Here is a 23,269-nt window from a genome sequence, read left to right on the forward strand (position 1 = left end):
TTTTACTAAATACATTGATAACTCCACTGACTTATATAATTCTATCTGTTGGACATATCAGGCAGTCTTTCAGAGATTTTCAGCTGTCCTGATGTATATATCCCACTGAGGTATCTCTCTAATAAAGTGCAGTCCTGGTCAAACATTTAGTTTCTTGTCCCATGATTATTTGCATTTGATCTGCTTCTAGTGAATCCTAATAGCATCTATTAAGCATACTCACCAACTGCTTATTCTAGCTCCTAAAACTCTATTTAGCCCAAAGCACAAAGAGGCAAGTTGATTTGTGCATGTAATCATATGCTACATATTTACTTTCAACATGGTTATCTCAGATATCCTTTCTCCTTTGTTTTCAGCTTACATGATGAAGCTTACTGCTATGACATAAAATCACTTAATGATTAGCACTCAGTAATTTGAAGTCTTACCTAATCTTTGAAGAAGCCACTTGCTCAATCAATTGACTGCTACATCAGAAAAATGTCCATGAAACACATGGACATGATTCTTTCCTTTATACTGGCATTCTCCATTTCAAGCTATGTTTTCATTGAAAATAACAGTGATTTATTTCACTTCTTTTTTTTTTTTTGCTTTTTTAGGCCACACCCAGCAATGCTCAGGGGTTACTCCTGGCTCATGCACTCAGGAATTACTCCTGGAGGTGCTCAGGGGACCATATGGGATGCTAGGAATTCAACCCTGGTTGGCTATGTGCCAGGCAAATGCCCTACCCTCTGTGCTATCGTTCCAGCCCCGATTTATTTCACTTCTTGATGTGAATAAATTAAAACTGAGTCAAATCATGCACAGTAAATAGGGTTTTAGAATTTAAATATTTTAAACATTTTTTGGCAAATATGAAGCAAACCCATAGTAATTAATAAAGTTATGATATACAACAAATTGCATCTGGAGTTCATTCAAAGCAAATAATAATAGATGTTGCCATAATTCCTATAGTCTATATTTACATGTCATATTTATATATACCTTTTAATATTAAATATGTACATAGCCAAACATTTACTCACATCAGCACCCACACTAATAAAGAAATTCATTAAGAGTAGGGGCCTGAGTGATAGTACAGCTGTTAGGGCACTTGCCTTACATGCCGCTGACCTAGCTTGATTCCCAGCATGATCCCCAGCATGACATATGGTCCCCTAGTCATCCAGGAGTGATTTGTGAGCATCATTGGTATGGCCCAAAAATAATACAAATAAGATTAAAAACTGCACATATTTTAGAAATATGTTGGTTATTTGAGGATCAATTCTTAGTCTATTGTTATAGTTTTTTCTTTTACTTTTTTTTTGGGGGGGGGAGGAAGTTATAACCAGTTATGCTCAGAGCTTACTACTGACTCTGTACTCAGGGATCACTCCTGGTGGGAACCATAAGCGGTACAGGGATGGAATCCAGAGTTGACTGTGTAAAACAAGTGTTATGCCTACTATACTATCTTTTTCAGCTCCTGATTTTTTTCCTGAAACCTTTTTTTTAAAAATGTTTTTACTTTTTTTAATTTTATTGAATCATCATGAGATAGTTACAAGCTTTCATGTTTAAGTTACAATCACACAATGATCAAATACTAATCCCTCCACCATCCCTCCACCAGTGCACATTCCCCACTACCAATATCCCGGGTATACCCCCCTCTTTCCCACTCTCCCCCTGCTTTATGGCAGACAATATTGACCATACTCTCTCTCTACTTTTGGGCATTATAGCTTGCAACACAGGCACTGAGAGGCCTTCATGTTTGGTCCATTATCTACTTTTGGCACACATCTTCCATCCCGACTGATTCTTCCAGCCATCATTTTCTTAGTGATCCTTTCTCTATTCCACCTGCCTTCTTTACCCGCCCCCGCCCCCCGCCATGAAGCAGTCTTCCAGCTATGGAGCAATCCTCTTGGCCCTTGTATCTAGTGTCCTTGGGTGTCAGCCTCATGTGATGTTATTCTATACTCCACAAATGAGTGCAGTCCTTCTATGCCTGTCCCTCTCTTTCTGACTCATTTTACTTAGCATGATACTCTCCATGTCTATCCATTTATAAGCAAATTTCATGACTTCATCTCTGCTAACAGCTTCATAGTATTCCATTGTATAGGTGTACCAAAGTTTCTTTAACCAGTCATCTGTTCTAGGGCACTTGAGTTGTTTCCAGATTTTGGTTATTGTGAACAGTGCTACAATGAACATATAGATACAGATGTCATTTCTACTGTGCTTATTTGCATCCTTGGGATATATTCCTGAAACCTTTTTAAGAGCACTAATTTCTGGTAACTTTGAAATGAAGCCAACGTTGGGATTTTTTTTTATATTTCTGTGAATCATTTTTAAATTACCTTTTTCTCAATTGATATGTTCGTTAGAGAATGATAGAATATTTTCCCACACAGAATGTCTTCATTATTGCACTTCTATTTTAAATTCTAATTGATCAAGATGTGTGCTTTTTGGACACTTTTGGTAAGAAACTACAAAAATCATATTAAGGCACTAATTGATTCAAGAAACATTTACTTAATCCTTGGGTGCCAGGTTCCGAAAAGCAGCTGAAATTATATATAAGAAACATACTGTAGTCCAAGAAATTACAATTATCTTAGTCTGTTTGGACTGCCATAAAAAATTACCATATATAGGGGCTGGAGTGATAGTACAGAGGGTAAGGCATTTGCCTTGCATGAGGCCGACCTGGGTTGGATTCCCAGCATCACATATGGTCTCCCAAGCACCACCAGGAGTAATTCCTGAGTGCAGAGCCAGGAGGAAGCCCGGGTGTGACCCAAAAAGAAAAAAAAATATGTCGTACATAGACAAGTGGCTTATAAACAATAGAAATTGAAACCAATGAGATAGTGCAGGGGTTAAGGCACTTTCCTTGCATAAGGAAACCTTTGTTGAATTCTAGAACTGTGAATGGTCCCAAATACCACCTGAAGTGACTCCTAGGCCCAGAAACAGTAGTTGTCCTGAGCACTGCCAGATGTGCCCCCATCCTCACCACCAAAAGTGAAATTATCAGGAATTTATGAATGTTCAAAATCAAGACACCAGCAGATTTGGAGTCCAGTGAGGGCGATTTCCTAGAATCGCATTCTTTAGCCCCTATTCTGCCTCCCGGGCCATACGTTATAAGCAAGGTGGAAAGCAGTGGGTTTCCACCTTTTTTTCTGCACCTGTGGACCAGCACCAGCCTATGGACCCGAGGTTGAGAACACCGTCCAGGACCACTGTCTTATCAAATCTCACTTGACGGATGGGCCAGGTGATCCCCCTAGGGCATCTGCTAAAGGTACTAATTCCCTTAGGAGGGCTCTGCCCTTAGGACTTAGTCACTTCCTAAAGGCCCCACCTCCAAACACTTTGTAGTCCATTGAGAATTAGGCCTCAACATGAATTTTGGAGAGAGATAAAAATAATAATAATAATTACCATTTAGAAAGTTCTTTGTACTGGAATTAGTCTTTTTTTTTTAAGTCGGAGACAAAAGATGCCTTGAAACTAATCCCTTGGCCTCTGCAGTTCTGCCCAGCTACATTCCTGGCCACTTATGCTCTGATGAGGCGCTGCAAGTTCTGTACTTCTCTAAAACGTTGTGCCTCCCGCTAGCTTCCCAGGGGCCTTGATCAGAGACTGCCTTTCTGTTTCCCTTCTGGGCCCAGCGGGCCTGCTCGCTCCTCTAACATGACCTCCACTTTTCTGCCATGGCGGACATCAAACACTCTCTGCATTCTCTCTCTGTAGGTTAAGATTCCCTCCTTCCCTCAAGTCCTACAATGTATAATTTTGAAATACACATTTCCTTTTTTTCATTCCGTCTATTTTTGGGGGCATTTGCCTACTTTAGATTTAACATGCCAATGCTTTTGGGATGGAGAAAATAAACCCACCCACACTCACTCTCTCTCTCTCTCTCTCTCTCTCTTCTCTCTCTCTCTCTCTCTCTCTCTCTCTCTCTCTCTCTCTCTCTCTCTCTCTCTCTCTCTCTCTCTCTCTCTCCCTCTCTCTCTCTCCCTCTCCCCAAATTCATGCATCTTTTAAAGGACCTAGAATTGCTTTCCGTTCTGTTTGGAATAAAGAGTGCAGCGTGCAAACATAGTCAATGCATTCATTTGGTGCACAAAGTCCGTTTCACAAGCATTTAATTTGTTTTTACCTTGTGCCAGATTCAGAGTTTGGTAATAAGATATGCATGAAATAGATAAGCCAACAAAGTACAGGCTGCTATGTGTTCCAATAGAGGTAAACACAGGAAATTTATAGGAGTGGTACTAATTCAGGTGGGTCAATAAATGGGTGAAAGAATGGATGAATAAGTAAGCAGTAAATTTATCTTGCTTCTCTAGAGCTGACACTGTACTCTGTAGGCTTTCTTATGGGTAAACTTGCCCTGATAATCTTCTGTTGCAATTTTGAGGAGTGTCCTAATTCTCCCTTCACATTAGTCACTAATAACATTTAAGCGTATATAATGTGGTTCAAATAAATTCCTTACATCTGCTTCCTTAGGTTCATCAGCCTGTCTCTAACCACCTCATGGACTGATGTCTCCAATTTTATTACAGAAAACAACAATTGGGGAATTTGAAGTTGTTCAATAGATAAATGTGTGTTTCATTATTAAAGATAGACAAAATAGAGCCCTGTATATTTCAACGTTGTGCACAATTGAACACTTTATTAATTTACTTCCCTTGACTTTCTATGTAAGATTGTTTGAAACATGCTATTTTCTAGAATCCTTTGCAAAATTTGGGGCTGGAGAGCTAGATAGTACAGTGAGTAGAAACTGGCCTTGCACACACCCGAGCTGGGTTCAATCCCTGGCACCCCATGTGGTCCCCCAACCATTGTAAGGAGTAATTCCTGGGTGGAGAGCCACAAATAAGCCTTATGCATCACTGAGTTGTACCCCCAAACAAACAAAAATATCCCTTGCAAAATGAAGTTAAATATATATGTATATGTATATATATAGATACATATATTTTAAAAAATTTTGTTATGTTTCTATTTTTTAAAATCCTCTGATTTTTTTTGTTTTCTTTTACCTTTTAATTGAAAAAGTCAGGACAGCTTTTCAAAGCTATGAACTACTTGGCTCCATGATCTAGTATTTAAAACTGTGTCTCAGTGTAATCATATGATGTGCTTCAGACAAAGATCAGCTCCTTAAAATGTCAGACAATATACGATTTGGAGATCAGATGATTCTTGGTATTCTTCAGAAATAGTTTAGTAGGCAATACTCAAGGTCATTTAAAAGTCAAATATGGCATCACATCAAGCTTAGAAACATGTCTTCTTTATTTTTTTTACCATTGCCATTTCCTGTTAGTATCTGTGAACTCAGACTCATAAAACAAATCTTATGCTTTATTTATCTGGTTCAGTCACTCAACAAATGTTTATTAAACATCTACTACATACAAGTTTCTTTTCTAGGTTCTGGAGTCTGGAATCAATAAATAAAATAAACATAATTAATAACTTAGGAACTAAAAAAATCCAGTGAAGAGAGGAGACTGAGGAAAGAAAATACATTTTAAACGGGATGATCAAAATGCCTCTCTAGTGAGGTACAATTGAGCAGAGATCTCAGAAAAGCAAGGAAATGAGAGTTTCTCTCCTTCTTGGAAGGGAACGTTCCTGGAAGACATGACAGCAAGTTCCAAGCCCTGAGACATTGCATGCTCAAGGAACAGAGAAGAAGGCAGAATGAGTAGAGAACTCAGGACAGATTGGCAGGAAGATCAGGGAAGAGGTTAATGTTAATGTCACACAAGAGAGCGCAATAATGGTTAGAACTTTATGGTTTATTCTGAGGTGAAAATGTTTTAGAATGAGTGGCATACCATCTAGAATATATCTTAGAGATGTCTTTACCCACTAGAGTGTTTTAATTTTCTTGTGCTAGATAGTAAATGACCACATATTGAGTGTTTTTAAAACACCGTGTATTATCACAGTTGCCGTGAGTCCAGTGTTGGAGAGGAGGGGCTACTTAGCTAGGTCCTTTAGCTTTAAAATCAAGGCAGCAACAGGGTGTGTTTTTATTTAAAGCCCAGGATCCTGTTGCAAGCTAGTGCAGGTTGTTGGCAGAGCTCACTTCCGACAATTGCAAAATTGATCTCCAGGTCCCCAGTATTTTTGTTTCTTTAATTGTTGTTTTTAGCCATCGTAACCATTTTATTCTACTATGGTTTAAGAAAATCACAACCTAGAGTTTAGATCTGAACCTTTTTTGTTGTTTTTGTTGTTTGAGTCACACCCAACAATGCTCAGGGGTTACTCCTGGCTCTGCACTAAGAATTCACTCCTGGCCAGGCTCCAGGGACCATATGGGATGCAGGGATCAAAGAACAGGCAGCTTCATGCAAGGCAAACTCCCTACCCACTTTAGATCCACCATATGAACCACTTTTTATGTGTCATGTTTGTTCATGTTATTGTGGAACCTCCAGAAAATTTTCATCTTACAAATCTGTGTTTCTGTACTCACCAAACAACTTTTCTTTGGTTGGCCCTGGAGCTGTCTACGTTTTGCTCATCAAATGCAGTGTATATATGACTCTCCTGGTGATTTTTGTTAAATGGAGATTGTGGTCTGGTGGGCTACACAGTATGGGTCTGACATTCCCAATAATCATCTAGGTGATGTTGATGTGGCTTGTGACATAGCAAGACTTAAACTAGCAAAGACAGTAGCGTAGGCTACGGTGGAAATGGGGGAGATAAGAAATGATTTGATTCGGGATACCAATTTGAAAGTAGACCCAGTTGGCTTGCTGAAGAAGAAACCCATATCAGAATGACTTCTAAGTTCAGGGGATGGCAAACATTGTAGGAAGAGCTGTTTTAAGGCAAAGGTCAGGTAACCGTTGGAGAATATTCCAAGTAAGAACCCACATAGAGTTGATCATTAAATACTTGGAAAATGCAGACCTTGTAAATCATACGCAGTGTTATTGGAGACAAAATTGTATCTAGGTATGCTTGGGATTGAATATACTATATTTTACAATGAAAGCGATAGAAAGGACCTTATTAATTCATGCTGCTGTTTCTCTCTACTTCTCTTGATTGATATTTAAAAAGTAAGCAGCGTTTTCTTGCTCCCACCCCTGTCAATGTTCTTTATGATGAAATTGATATATAATTACTAGTATCATTAAGGACATACCTAAAAGTCAAAATGTGTGTCACTGTCCATTTTAATCTATATTAGACTCCACATTTTCTAGGAAGAAAGCTACACTTCAAAAGAAAGTTTTTAGCACCTAGTGATCTTCGTGGATCCTCACTAGGTGATGAATTGTCTAATTTTCCTGACAACTTTGTGATGTCACCTAACTATTTTTTTCTGAACTAATTGATGCAAAGTTAGATTTGTCACATTTGGGAACTTGTGTGAGGGTCATCCCACAAGTTTCCCTTATCACAAAAGGAAGATGTGCAGATTAATGCAGGGTATGTTTTACATATAAATGCCCTCAACAAAAAAAGTGTAAAATATAATATGGCCTTATCCATATTCACCTTCTGAATGAGAAGCATTTGAAAGGATCACTATATCACTGTCATCCCATTGTTCATCGATTTGCTAGAGCAGTCGCCAACAACATCTTCATTTGTCCCTATTGTGTGCTAGTGTAGCCCAGTGGCATCTACTCACTCCAGGAACACCAAGAGCACGTTGTTGTTACTGTTTTTGGCATATTAAATATGTCATGGGTAGCTTGCCAGGCTCTGCCATGCGGGAAAAAAAATTAAAAAAGAGATTTCTCTGCTGTGCGAGATTCTGTATTGCTCTCTTCTGGGAGCTTTGTTTAATAATCTCTAGATCTTGGTCATTGATGAGATTACACAGGGAGAAGGGAGAGTTTGTGGGTGTGACTGCCAAGCTACTGGAAAACTGGGGATCTGGGCGGAGGAGGCCCAGTCCCGATCCGAGCAGGCTTGGAGATCTCAGTCCCGGGGTCCTGCATACCTGGGTTCCTCTGTCGGTTCCTTCATGGGTGAGGCTCGTCTGACGGTGTGGAGAGTGGCCTTGAGCATGGCTGTGTCTGGGTTCTGGAGGTTTTCAGCTGCCGGGCTCTTCTTGGGGAGGGGAGGGAAACTCAATTTAAAGGCTAGAATCTGAAAATGAATATCATCCTATTCTTTCACAAGATGGCTGCAGGAGTGCTTATACTTAACAATAGAATAGGTTAAGACCTTTAAGACCAGACACTTGTGTTGTAATATACCTTAAAATAGAACATACCTGCTCTCAGCACTGTAAAGTAAAATGGAGTTTTGAGAAATTGCTTATGGTTTCAAGTTGGGATGAAATAAAGGTAATCTAGGACAGTTCAGTTTAGACAACTGTTTTTACTGAAGAAGAGTAAGAATTCACCTTACGTAGGGGAGTGGTGGAATTATTTTTCCCCACTTCTATTTTACATATATAATACTGTTAAAAATAATCACATGTATACAGTATTCCAGTACCACACCCAAGTCCTATGTGCTGCTTCCCTGCACCAATGTCCCAAGGACACCCCCTATCACTTTTTAATAAGCAAACCTGTCTATAACTAATCTCTGATTTATTATTCTTGTTAATAAACAAGATTGTGGGTAGGTGTTTGCCTTGCATGCAGCCGACCCAGGTTCTATTCCTCCGTCCCTCTTGGATACACTGGCAAGCTACGGAGAATATCCTGCCCGCCCGGCAGAGCCTGGCAAGCTCCCCGTGGCGTATTCGATATGCCAAAAACAGTAACAACAAGTCTCACAATAGAGATGTTACTGGTGCCCACCTGAACAAATCGATGAGCAACTGGATGACAGTGCTACAGTGCTAAATTAATAAGCAATAAAACCTGGTAAGTTTTATCACCAGAAGAACAATGGGGGTAAAGAAGAAGATACTTCAAGAAGCCTGGTGATTATGCTTTAATGATAAAAATATGACACAAATTGAAATTCAGCTAAAACGTTTAGCAGTGATGGAGGGGGGCAAAATTCTAAACCCAATGGGGAGTGGTAAGGAAGTTGGAATTTATATCTGTCATCTGGACACCTTTCGATATGAAACTGTAGTCAAAGACAGATAAAAATTGTCTATTGTGACAATTAGGAATGTTGATGCTTTGAAAGACGTTTCATGGCCAAACGGAGTCACTGTACAATCCTGCACTCGATGTGGGGAATCCATAAACTTCTTATACTCAAACTTGGAATCTTAATGTAGGCATAATATTTTATGGATTAAACCAAAGGTACCCCAATTTTTCACATTGCTGTACTATTATTTTTGTAATATGTTAACTATATTGTAACAAGGCCATTAGACTTTGTTTGGTGGCTTGAGACTAACTTTCCACATTTTCCTTTATAGGAGCACTGAATCCAAAAAACTGGGGAAAGAAATATCCAACATGCAATAGCCCCAAACAGTCTCCTATCAATATTGATGAAGATCTTACACAAGTAAATGTGAATCTTCGGAAACTAAAATTTCAGGGTTGGGATAAACCATCTTTGGAAAATACGTTCATTCATAATACTGGCAAAACAGGTAATATATTTACATTTTGTTTATGACTTTAATTTTATTAGACCTAGATATTTAGATTAATTTCATTTATATTGTATTTAAGTAAAGCAGAATTTGGTAGAGGGAAACTAGGCATAAGAAACCAATGTACAAGAGGAAACTGAAATTTTAAATAATATTTTGCATAAAAAGGTGCAATCATATCATGTTCCCTGGTAATATAATAATAATGATGCATTAAATAAGAGAGTTTACATTTAAAATGAAATATATAGTTAATTAAACAAATGTCATCACTGAGTAGTCACTTAATAACTTTTTTCATTAGACAGATTTGCTTCATCTTGTCTCCTCAGCCTTCATGCTAAATTTAATATTTGGATATGAAAAGAGTGAACAGCTATAATTCTATGATAAGAAAATAAATCATTTATCCTTATGCATACAAAGTTTAAAATAATATGACCATATAAGTGCCTATTTTTTGAGAGAAACTTTAAAATTCATACAAAATTCTATAGTATAAACTTTTCAATTAAAAAAATGATAGACAAAATAATTACAAAACATAAGCACCATTATATTTGAATATTATATTTTAAGTAAAATTGTATGTAAATAAGAAAATTCTGTAAAGACAAAACACATAAGAAAAGAATCAGAAAATTTTCAAAATTATGGTAGTAGACATATTGGGGTGATTTATCATGGGTGATATTTTTCTGTATTTTCTTTATTTTGGTAATATAATTCAATGAATTTAGTAATTTAAAGTCCGATGTGGATAGAAAATTTTCTACACAGTGTCTGACATGTAATAAGCAGCAATAGGTGTGTTTTGAATTAATATATTTATTACATATGTCATTGTTTTAATACATGCAATATGTAATCCCATCTTATTAACAGTTTTGAAGTCTTTATTAGAGACTTAGTCTTTTAATTTATCTAATAAATAAATTTCATAATTGATCTTTAATAATAGAAACTTTAATTTAAATTGTTCATTTTAATTTTCAGAAATATGGATACAATTTCATTGTTTTCATGTATTTTGTTTTTGTTTTAGTGGAAATTAATCTTACAAATGACTACCGACTCAGTGGAGGGGTTTCTGAAATGGTCTTCAAAGCAAGCAAGATAATATTTCACTGGGGAAAATGCAATATGTCATCTGATGGATCAGAACACAGTTTAGAAGGACAGAAATTTCCACTTGAGGCAAGTCTATAGTTCCACTGATTACTATTTCATTTTCTAAATTTATGAGATTTCATTTAGCATATATTTTGGTTCAATTATATTTCAAATTTTATAATTCACATAATTATATTTTTACTTGATTGCTATGTGCCTTTCACACTAAACTAAATTAGAACAACGTTTGATTTTCCTTTTCCTGGTAATCCTGAGTGTCATAGATCTTCAAAAATCTTGGTGAGTAAATAAATATTTCCAACATTCTAGTAAATTAAAGAAAAAAAGGTGAGTGTGTATTGGGGATGGGGAGGAATTTCACCAACCTATTAGAGAGTCAAGTCCCACCAGGATTGAGCCCTCAGTGGCAGAGTCGGATGTGAGTCCTGAACACAGCCAGATGTAGCACATAAACCAAAAAAGGAAAAATAAATGTGATCATATCAGTAGATGCAGAAAAAAAACATTAGACAAATTCAGTATCTTTTTTGTGATAAAAATGGTCAGTGAAATCAAGATAGGGGAGCATTCCTAAAGCTAAAGAATGCTATTTGTGGAAACCTCAACCAACAGCATACTCAATGGCAAAATACTAAAAATGTTTTTCTCTAAAACCAGGTAGAAAAATAAGTTTCCTTCTTTAACCACTATTCATTGTAGTACTTCACCTGTGTTATGGGGGACTTTACCCTACAGCAAAGGGAACTAAAAAATAAATTTAACAACTAGGAATTCATCATACTGAAAAGCTTTTGCATAAGAAAGAAACCAGCATTAAAATGTCAGGGGCTGGAGAGATAGTATGGGGCGGGGGGGGGGGGGGGGGAGGGTACTTGCCTTAGATGTGGCAAATCCTGATTCAATCCTTGGCATTTTATAGTATCCCCCAAATTCTGGAAGAAATATGATCTTCTAAGCCCGACCCGTGGGTGATCCCTGAGCAGAGTCAGGAGTAATCCTTGAGTGTAGCTGGATGTGACCCACTTCTCCCTCACTCCCGAATAAAATGTAAAGTCATCCTATTGAACAGGGGAAATATTTGCACGTCATATACCTGACAAGAACTAATATCAAAGGACAATAAGTATATATCAAATATATCATAAAGCTCAGCAGTGTGTATAAAAATAAGCAGAGAGGAGTAGCACTGAGCACTGCAGGATGTGGACAAAATACAAACAAAACAAAAACTAACCTTGAGTTCGGAGTAGAGAACTCAATTTTCCAGAAACGGAGATGGAGGGGTTGAAATGGGTGTCTAATACGAGATTCTATAGAGGGATTTCAGCATTTGTGTGGTGTTTGTGTTATACCAACTTACTTCTGATAAGGTGTGAAATAAACATTTCTGAAACATATGAAATCATCTAAACCAATATTACTCAATAAAAAATCGAAATAGAAATACATTCTGTCAAACATTTTAAATCTTAATTTCCTCAGTTTAAGGCAGTTATCAATTAAGATACTATAAATAAACAGGAAAGGAATCTCAAGAAAAAAATCTTAAAATTATAATACAAATCCTGGAACCAAAATAAATGATACAAAAGCTCTTACTCTGAACCTCGGATATTTTTCTATTCAAAGGGCCCTCAAATCATTCCTAAGACAAATTGTTCATTGTTGGTTCTTTTCAAAATTCTCTCTGTATTTGTGCAAACAGGGAAAACTGAAAGACAAACTCAATTCGTTTCTTTTTTTTTTCTGGTCCTCTCATCCCACAAACTGATCTTTTAAATTTTGCTTGAAAAAGACAGGATGAGTCAGAAAAAAAAAATGCTCAAGTTATCATTCATTTTTGCTTTTGTTATTAAAGGTCTCTAACCTAATATGCCTCGCTCCATTCACAATCTCTTCATCTCTCCCCACCTACTCCTTCTCTTCCTACCCATCCCCATTTCCTGTATTTCAACCACTTCCTTTCATTGTCTTCAACATCACCCTCCAGGCCTTCCTCAAGTGCCCGCTGGCCCTCCAGCCTTCTCTCTCATGCTCTTTTTTTTTTTTTTCTCACAGAACCTCCGTTGAAATCACCACTAACATTCAACTCCTCATTTTTCTCAGACTTTCTTGCCTTGATCCGTCTCTTCTGCCTTATGGTCTGCCATCTTTTAAGCTTCTCACTCATCATGGATTAGATTAGAAATAAATCCTCTCTCTGGAAGGCCTTCAGTGACCACTCAGTCAGGTGTGACTGCCAGCCCTCTGCTTCATACACGCTTTCTCTGATCACAGCCCCAATGGCTCCATAACGGTTTCAAAGGCTTTCTGCTCGGCCCTTAATTGGACTTCAGAAGCGCCTGAGTGGTCTGATTCCCAAGCCCGTGACATGAGAAGTGCCAAATTTTGATTGAGAGTTGAGGCTGTTAAGAGGTAAATAGCAGAGTAGAAATTAGCACGGGATAGCCTTGCAGCAGAAAGACAAGACAGACCTATGATTCTTTGATATATTTTTGGTAGACGCAGAACCCTAGAGGTTTCACTATTAATGGAAACAACAACATGATAAATGTCTAAAGATGATAACTGAGGACCATCGAGAAAACCATGTCCATTTAAGAAAAACAGTAAACTATGCTTGAAAGAATTCTAGCAAAATCACTGAAAGTACACTGGTAGGGGCTGCAGACAGCAGAGCAGGTAGGCTGCTTGCCTTGCACACTGCTGACGGGATTCAATTCCCTCCATCCCATATGGCCCCCCATACCCCATTAGAAGTGATCCCTGAGCATTCCCAGTGTGCTCCTTCCAAAGCATACTGGTAATACATATGATAGTAAAGTATTACTTGTGCCTCTTGGATAATCACAACTTGGGGTTTTCAATTGTAGATAAATATAACTTGGTATTTCCTCTGTTCCTGTCACTGTCACTGTCATCCCGTTGCTCATCGATTTGTTGAAGCGGGCACCAGTAACATCTCTCATTGAGAGACTTATTGCTACTGTTTTTGGCATATCCAATATGCACGGGTAGCTTGCCAGGCTCTGGCGCACGGGCTCAATACTCTCCGTAGCTTGCCGGGCTCTCCGAAAGGGGCGGAGGAATCGAACTCGGGTTGGCCACGTGAAAGGCAAACGCCCAACCACTGTACTATTGCTCCAGCCCTCCTCTCTTCCTGAGGGATGATAAATACTGTATTATAGTGATATAAACATAATCGATAAAATCATTTAAAAATGTACAGAGGGACCAAAAATAGGACAGTAGTAGCCTTGAATGCTGCCAATCCAGTTTCAATCCCTGCAAATCGGCTCCTTAGCCCAGCTAGGAGTGATCCCTGAGCACAGAGTCAGGAGTAATCCCTGAGCATAGTAGGGTACAGACGAAAAATCACTGTATCACTGTCAACCCGTTGTTCAGCTATTTGCTTGAGTGGGCACCAGTAATGTCTCCATTCGTCCCAGCCCTGAGATTTTAGCAGCCCCTCCTTACTCATCTTTCCCAATAATTGGAGGCTCTTTCAGGGTTAGGGGAATGAGACCTGTTATTGTTACTGTTTTAGGCATATTGAATATGCCACGGGGAGCTTGCCAGAATCTGCCGTGTTGCCGTGTGGGCACGATGCTCTCTGTAGCTTGCCAGGCTCTCTGAGAGGCACATATATGTATATGTATGTGAATATATATACATACATATGCATATGTATGTATATATATATTTCCCTCTATGATGATGGTCCAGGAATAGGTTCACTCATGCATGAGGCTCGGCCTTAGCGTGTGGAAAGCGGCCTGGAGCGTGTCAGTTGTTGGGTAGTGGAGGTTGGCTGCTGAGGCTGGGTCCCTTGGGGTGAGGAGGGCTCTCACTCACACCCCTCTGGGGTGCCCCAAGTGGAAACAGGCAGGTGTGAGGTCCAGTGACATGGTTATGGGGGGCCTCATTTTATGCTCCCTTTCAGGAGAAGCAGCCTTGAGTTCTGGAGGGCGGCCGATGAGGAGATTATTTGGTGCAGTCAGGAGGTGGCTTATGGGTGTGACTCTTGGGTCCACTGAGATTGGAGGAAGCAGGCAGAGGATCTCTGGTCCCGGTCCCGTTGAGCCCAGAGTCCAAGATCACAAAGTTCCGAATTACCTGGGTTCCCTGGGACTTTGCTCTTGCATGAGGCTCAGCCCAAGCGTGTGGAAAGCGGCCTGGATCATGGTGGCGGTTAGGTAGTGGAGGTCGGCTGTCAGGGCTGAGTCCCTTGGGGCGGGGAGGGCTCTCACCACCCCCATCTGGGGCTCCCCGAGTAGAAACAGTCTGGTGCGGGGGTCCGGTGACATGATTATGGGGCTTCATTTTATGCTCCCTTCTGGGAGAAGCAGCCATGAGTTGTGGATCAAAAATAAATAAATAAAAATAATGTGTACAGAACATAGACTCATACAGTTTATAGAATTCTTCAAATTGAATTACTAAATAGGTAAAAGGTGAAATATTTTCTTAGAGTTCTCTTCTGACTTGTAAAGTCTTTATATATAATAAATTCAATATTGTTGCCTTTATAGATGCAAATCTACTGTTTTGATGCTGACCAGTTTTCGAGTTTTGATGACGCAGTTAAAGGAAAAGGAAAGTTAAGAGCTTTATCGATTTTATTTGAGGTAATCATTATATAGGACTTTTCATTGATTCATTAATTCCTCTTTTGAATATGTAAAATCTTACCAAGAAATTAAAGAGCTCACAAGCAAAATAAAAGCATGTGGTCATTTTCAACATTATTGACCCTTTGCTATTTTAAAAAAGATTCTTGTGTTCATTGATTGTTTATATTACTTCTATGTGGACAAGATTGTTTTGTGAATGCACAAGTTTGCTTATTTGTACTTCAAAACGTCATAATGATAGAGCAGTAATTTTGAATTTTAATGTTTAAAATGTACTTCTCTTAGTGGAAAATAATTTATTTCTTTTACATTGCCTTTAGGAAGAAAGTGTGCATTTAGAGAACATTTTTTTATACTTAATGCTTAAAATGGAATATTCTAATCTTTACATTACATTGAATAGTTAAGCAAATATTTTAGCTCAATTTTAGAATATCATTCTTCTTCAACAGGTTGGACTGGAAGAAAATTTGGATTACCAAACAATTATTGATGGAATTGAGAGTGTTAGTCTCTTTGGTAAGATATTAGGATTATCTTCCTTGAATCATGTGGTTTTTACATTTTACCAAAAAAAAAATTTTCAATAAGCAAAAGGGAAAATATTTTTCAAGGAACAATCTCACTTTTCACTCTTAATGATTTACAAATTTCTCATCAGGTAAATTTTTTTCATGCATTTTTCATCATGTGAAAGTCAGGAAATATAAATAGTTTTCTAGCTTTATTCTTGAAAAAGATGTAATCACTTCATGCATTTAAATTTCGTCTATTCTTTTTCTACTGTATATCTTAAGGATTAATATAGTCTGAGGCCAATTAGATATATAAAAATCTTATTTTAGGGAGGATGGGGTGGCAGCACAACAGGTCACATGTAGTCGACACATGTTTGATCCCCTGCATCTCATTTGATCCCCAGAGCCCTCCAGGTGTGATTCCTGAGTACAGAATCACAAGGCCACATGAGCACTACTCGACATGACCCAAAAAACAAAAAGAAAAACAAGATTTATAAAACATGTGTTCTAACATATACAAGGAGTTATTAATGAAATTAAAGTTTAACTCCTGGGGCCCCTAGGGATCACTCACCTTGCATGCAGCCGACCCAATCTATTCCCCCATTATATATGGTTCCCTGAGTACAAAGACAGGAGTATGCCCTGAACACAGCCATGTGTCACCCATCCCAAAACCGAAATTTTAAAAAAAAAATCCCTGGTAGTTTTCTCACAAATGTAGTTCCCTTTACTTTGCCAAAATGACAGGGTTTTTAGAATAAGGTGAACATTTACACAGAACAAGAAACATTATGTCCTGATATTGTTCTACCTACTGCCTTGTGAATCTTTTCCTTTATACACTAAATGTTTTTGATAACGTTGACTACAGACAATAACACTAATATAGCTGTCATTCCTGTTTGTTCCCACATAAAAAAACATTGCCCTGTTCTGCCCCCTGAATTATTTTTAAAATGAATATTATTCCTTCTGGTTGGCTGGAAAATTTAAAATTAGAAGCAAGACTTATAGAGTTCATTTTTTTAATAGAAAACAAAAATCTGGGCCTAAAATTGATTCATCTTAGTCAGTCATATGTGGGGCCCCAAACTGACCAAACATTTCAGAAGTCAGTCATATATGAATTCCTTCCTTTTTTAGTCTTTTGGTGCACTCTCTCTTTCTCTGTTTCTGTCTCTATCTATCTATCTATCTATCTATCTATCTATCTATCTATCTATCTATCTATCTATCTATCCATCTCCCCTCCCCCCACCCTCTTGTCTTCATTACCAGGGCACCTGGGACTATACGGTTGTGAAGTCTGAGAGGCAGATTAAATCCTAATTTCTCCACAAAACTTGTCCCTCTCATCCGTGTTTCCCAAAGAAAGGGTAGGATCCTGCTCTGGGATCGAGGATCTGGATCATTTCAAAGTGGGGCGGTAGTAGCCTTGCATGCAATTAGGAGGAGCTTTCTATTTGTTCACTTTGCCATGGTACATTTCCAGTAAGGGGTGCTGAGTAAATTTTTTTATTTGGAAAGAAGGCAAAAATAAGTTTGGGGACCTTTGTACTATACCAGCTATGTGTTTAAGAACACAAATAAAAATGGTCCATGTATCTGAATGGGTATTTGATATTAGTCAAACAATAGCTGAGATTTGATATTTTACACAGAGAATGATGGGCATGAAAAGAACACTTTCAGACATCAGCCGAATTGAACTCTTCTGGAACAGTGGGAGCTGACTGTTCCTTTCCAATATTCCTCTCCAAGAGACAAACCCTTTTCCAGCTTTCCAACCTCTTATGTTTTTCCCCCTTTCCTTCCACCCTTTCTTCTCTCCCCTAGGCATTGTTCTATTCATGGAGTGGTGAAAGAAGGTCAAGAGGCTATGACATAAAGGCAGCACATTAATTCCCTACACTGGACAAAGTCCATGAAAGGGAGAACTGTTAGTTGTGATCTTTTTGTTAGAAGAGGAAGAAATACACCCCAAGTCACGTCATCAGTGATTTTTTCAAACAGGAGTTCCAAACAGAATGAGTCAAAGTACTCATTTAATTACAAATATCTAGAAATTTGCACATTGAACAGCCCTCCAGTCACTTAACATGCCCCATCTCAAGTGCCATCAGCCTATAGAATAAAATTGGGTTTTAGGTATTCAGTGGCTTATTCCTTAAACCTGCCATGGTACTGTCTTTATCTTTCTATATCTACCTCTCCCATATCTCCTCCCCCAGCTCACTCCTTCTTGTAAAGGGGGATCTGGTTGATTATTTAATCATGATTTTTTTTGTTCATGAGTAAGGTTGGGCAGTTGAGTGGCTGGTTATAAATAGAGCAGCAGTGCTCAGGTGTGATTCTCATGTGTTAGCAATAGTGAGATCATTAAAATGAAACTTGCTTTCACAAACCACAAAAACCACCTCCGGCCAGTTTTCTGATTCCTTAACAAGTATCTGAAAAGCACAACTGCAAGTGAATAATCTGTGAGTGTAAGGAATGGTGAGGGGGAATAACTCGATAGTGGCAAATGCTACTAGAAATTTGGTGATGGGTGGCATATTGCATATATGTTTATTGTATACATTTACAGTATGAAACTAGACTCCTGAAATATATAAAAAGTATTATGACCAGTGGCACCTGAATAAAAATTAAATGTCTTGGAATGTCAAAGAGAGAAAAAACTTAGGATATGTATATGAATAGCTCTCACCTCCAAAAGGCATAAATCCATACCCATAATGAAATAAAGGAATAAAAATCATAAGCTTTTTTTCTGATTCTTTCTATGCTTCTGGACTCTGTCCCCATTTAATTTGTTTTCTGATTTGGAAAAAATTCTGTAGTTTGCCAACATCTTCAGGTCTCACCTGTTTTTCCTTTTATGCTCTCTAATTCTTTTGATATCAAAATATCTCCCTGTCTAATTTAGCAATGAGTTCATCTTTGGTTCTTTGTTTAATTGAAAATGTCATCATCTGTATAATATTTTCATGTAAATTTTGTCATCAGCAGAAAAAACAATATATACATGTATGGTCCATAATATAGGAAGGAAATGATTCACAAAAGATTCTCATATCAAAATGGAGACACAGTGGCTGGAGTTACAGTACAGTGGGGAGGGTGTTTGCCTTGCATACGCCCAAGTTCTATCCCCAGCATCCCATAAGGCCCCCCGAGCACCGCTAGGAGCAATTTCTGAGTGCAGAGCCAGGAGTAGCCCCTGAGCATTGCTGACTGTGGCCTCAAAAAAGCAAAAAAATAAAATAAAATAAAATGGAGACACAATTGTATAATTAAAGACAAACATTTTCCTAAGTTTCTGAGCACTGAAAGCAGAGTCTGAATTCTAGTCATCCAGTTTTGATACTGGAAGAGAAAATATACTATGGAAAATAACTAATTAACTCACAAATAACTCACAAAACCAATTATAACTTGAGTTTTCAAAAAAATTAAAAATAGATTTAGAAGGGGCTGGAGTGATAGCACAGCAGGTAGGGTGTTTGCCTTGCATGAGGTTGACCCGAGTTCGATTCCCAGCATCCCATATGGTCCCCTGAGCACTGCCAGGAGTAATTCCTGAGTGCATAGCCAGGAGTAATCCCTGTGCATCACTGGGTATGACCCAAAAATAAAAAAAAAATTTAGATTATATCTAAATGACACCAATTCAATTAATAGTTTATATTTCTAAAATGCCCTAGAAGCTGTTACATGTACCTAATTAATTCCCATCCCTCCTTCCTTTCAAAGTCCCTATAGGGCCTAGGAGTCTAAGCACATACCTTGCATGGGGCCAGCTTGGGTTTGGCCCTAAGTTCATCAGGGTTCCCTGAGACCACCTAGATCAGCCCCCAGCCACAAGGTCAGACATCAACCCTAAGCAGCTCCAGGTGTGACCCAAAACAAAACAAATAAACAAAAAAACGAAATCATGCCTCCACCCCAAAAAAGAGAAATTTGGTTATAATCAAAGCTATAGCAAAGCTTAAGTCTTACTGTCTATAAAAATTAAACAGCTACGTTCCAGCATTGAGACTCTAGATGAGACGTTATGTTATTACTTTTCTAGGGAAGCAGGCCGCCTTAGATCAATTTATATTGCTGAACCTTCTGCCAAACTCAACTGACAAGTACTACACTTACAATGGCTCGCTGACCTCTCCTCCCTGCACCGACACTGTGGACTGGATTATTTTTAAAGATACAGTTAGCATCTCTGAAAGCCAGGTAATTCTAGAAAGTCAGTGAAGTTATTTGAAGCTATTTAAAAAAGAATTATTTTATAATACTTACTGAAGAATTACCTTAAAGCCTCGCCTGATGATGCCTTTGCAACAGATATGCTAAGTTCTCTGTTAAATCCTCTTCTTTCCAGTTGGCGGTTTTTTGTGAAGTTCTTACTATGCAGCAATCGGGTTATGTCATGCTGATGGACTACGTGCAAAATAATTTTCGAGAACAACAGTATAAGTTCTCTAGGCAGGTGTTCTCCTCATATACTGGAAAGGAAGAGATTCATGAAGCAGGTATGTGCTAAAATATAATTTCCTCACAACTCTACAGATTCAAAATTATCAAAAGCGATTGCAGTGCAATAGAAAATGTGCAGCCCTTAGACTTCTAGAAATATTTTGATTCTTAGATTAATAGCTTAGTAAACTCTTTAACTTCTCTGAATCTCAGTTGCCATATGTTTTAAATGGTAAATCAAAACTTTATTCTTCTCACATGAAACATCTCATTGGAAGATAAAAAATATTGAGACTCTAAGGAAAGTGTTTTTTTTTTTTGCTTTTCGGGTCACACCCAGCGATGCACAGGACTTACTCCTGGCTCTACACTCAGGAATTACTCCTGGGGGTGCTGGGGGACCATATGGGATGCTGGGAATCGAACCCAGGTCGGCTTCGTGCAAGGCAAATGCCCTACCCGCTGTGCAATCGCTCCAGGCCCGGAAAGTGATTTTTTTCTTACAATGCACAATAATAGTTACAGAGCAATGTAATATCATCAAGAAAATTTTAGAGGATTTTCCAACAAGAAACAATGAAAAAATAAAGAGTGATTAAAAGAGAGAATGGGGTAAGAAGTCGAGGTATGCAGGCATGCTTCTAAAACTTAGAAGCATTACACTCTGGTACTAGTGATCAGGGAACTTTCATGGGAGAATCACATTTGACCCAAATCTTGACATTTGATAGCATTGTAAAGAGCTTAGCTTTTTGTTGGCAATTCCCAATGAAGAACCTAGTGCCCACAAACCAAGTGCACTGATTTCTTTATACTCAGTGGAAGGGCCTCCCAAGGGTGCTCTGGAGGAGCAGTTCAAAGCAAGAGTGCTACTCTGGCTCTACAATGTTGGGGACCACCAGAGCCACCTCGACGATTTGTAGCATCCTTAAAGACTACATCCAGCAATGCTTAGTGGCAAGGAGCAAGTGAGGGCTGGGTGTCCCTATACTGTCACCTCAGCAAAGACACCCAGCCCCATGCATTGCTAATACTTAAAAGGTAAATCTGTCACCCAGATTCTTCTTTGTGGAATATAAATAAGTATGCCCTTATAAATGCGTTGCTCAAAATAAGTTAAGTTGCTCAAACCTGGCCAGCATAAGTCAGAGGAAAGTTTCTTAGTGACTTCTGTGTTTTGTGAAGCTGGTTCCGCAGTCAGAAACTCTTAAATGTACACAGTGAATTGCATCTATTGACTGGTCCTTCGTGGTTTGTAGAGGGTTTACTGATTCAGGCAAGTCTGATTATTAAAAAAAAAATTTTATTAGTGAATCACTGTGGGGTACAGTTACAAACTTATGAACTTTCATGCTTGCATTTCATTTACATCCCTCCACCAGTGCCCATTCTCCTCCACTAATGTTCCCAGTATCCCTCCCACCACCCCCACCTCAACCCCCACCACCCCACCCTGCCTCTGCAGCAGGGCATTCCCTTTTGTTCTCTCTCCTGTTAAATGTTGTAGTTTGCAATAGAGGTATTGAATGGCCATCATGTTCGGTCTATAGTCTACTTTTGGCACACAGCTTTCAACCCGAATGGGTCCTCCCAACATTCTCTACTACGTGTTCCCTTCTCTATCTCAGCTGCCTTTTCCCCCAGCAGTTTCCAAGCTGTGGGGTAGACCTCCTGGTTCTTATGTCTACTACTCTTGAGTGTTAGTGTTCTATTCTGCTACTTTATATTCCAGAGATGAGTGTGATCTTTCTATGTCTGTCTCTTTCTTTCTGACTCATTTCACTCAACATGATACTTTCCATGTTGATCCACTTATATGCAAATTTCCTGACTTCATCTTTTCTAACGGCTGCATAGTATTCCATTGTGTAGATGTACCAGGGTTTCTTTAACCAGTCATCTGTTTTGGGGCACTCCAGTTTTTTCCAGATTTTGGAAAACAGTTCTGCAATGAATATACAAGTGCAGATGTGATTTCTGCTATACCTTTTTGCCTCTTCGGATTCCCAGGAGTGGTATTGCTGGGTCAAATGGGAGCTCAATTTCTAATTTTTTGAGAATCGTCCATATTGTTTTCCAAAAAGGCTGAACCAGTTGGCATTCCAACCAGCAGTGAAAGAGAGTCCCTTTCTCCCCACATCCGCGACAACACTGGTTGCTTTTGTTGTTTTTGATGTGGGCCATCTCTGTGGTGTGAGATGATATCTCATTGTTGTTTTGATCTGCATCTCCCTGATGATTAGTGATGAAGAGCATTTTCTCATGTGCCTCTGATCCATTTGGATTTCTTCTTTGAGAAAGTTTCTGTTTATTTCATCACCCCATTTTTTTTATCAGGTTGGTAGTTTTCTTCTTGTGGAATTCAACCAGTGCCTTGCATATCCTTGATATCAACCCCTTATTGGATGAGTGTTGGGTGAATATCCTTTCCCATTCTGTAGACTGTCTTTGTACTTTGGTCACTGTTCCTTTTGAGGTGCAGAAGCCTCTTAGTTTAAGATAGTCCCATTTATTTATCCCTGTTTTCACTGGCCTATCTTGGCCAGTGGCGTGTCATCTTTGAAGATACTGTTGGCTTCAATGTCTGTATTAACTGGTCCTTTCTGGTTTGTAGAGGGTTTACTGATTCAGGCAAGTCTGAAATTTTGAAGCCATAAAACTTTGCTTTGGAGACATAGAACTTTTCAAGGAGGTGGTCTTCTTTGATTGTCAGCCCTGAAATGACTATGAAGTTGTGTATTATTCTAATTTAATAGTTATACCCTTTTCAAAAGTGGGCTTTAAAATGGCAAGGTTTTATTACTTTAATGTGATATTTGGGAAAAGCATTTAACAAACAAAAAAAAAAATACAGTGCCAAGACACCAGTGATGAATGGCTGTGTTTAATGTGACATTAAGTTC

At 38.5% G+C, this 23,269-nt stretch overlaps 1 protein-coding gene across 5 annotated transcripts in view; it reads left to right on the top strand.

The window, feature by feature from the left end:
• Nucleotides 1–23,269, top strand: part of PTPRZ1 (protein tyrosine phosphatase receptor type Z1) — a 185,121-nt gene that overhangs the window by 96,359 nt on the left and 65,493 nt on the right. For all 5 annotated transcript variants that reach the window (XM_055124219.1, XM_055124218.1, XM_055124220.1 and 2 more), the window contains exons 4-9: nucleotides 9,416–9,595; nucleotides 10,644–10,795; nucleotides 15,265–15,360; nucleotides 15,819–15,885; nucleotides 19,966–20,123; nucleotides 20,272–20,422. In XM_055124219.1, coding sequence (XP_054980194.1) covers nucleotides 9,416–9,595; nucleotides 10,644–10,795; nucleotides 15,265–15,360; nucleotides 15,819–15,885; nucleotides 19,966–20,123; nucleotides 20,272–20,422 — 804 coding nt within the window. The remainder of the gene's footprint in view (nucleotides 1–9,415; nucleotides 9,596–10,643; nucleotides 10,796–15,264; nucleotides 15,361–15,818; nucleotides 15,886–19,965; nucleotides 20,124–20,271; nucleotides 20,423–23,269) is intronic.

This window comes from Sorex araneus, chromosome 1 (assembly GCF_027595985.1).
Source record: "Sorex araneus isolate mSorAra2 chromosome 1, mSorAra2.pri, whole genome shotgun sequence".
Classification (NCBI taxonomy): Eukaryota; Metazoa; Chordata; class Mammalia; order Eulipotyphla; family Soricidae; genus Sorex; species Sorex araneus.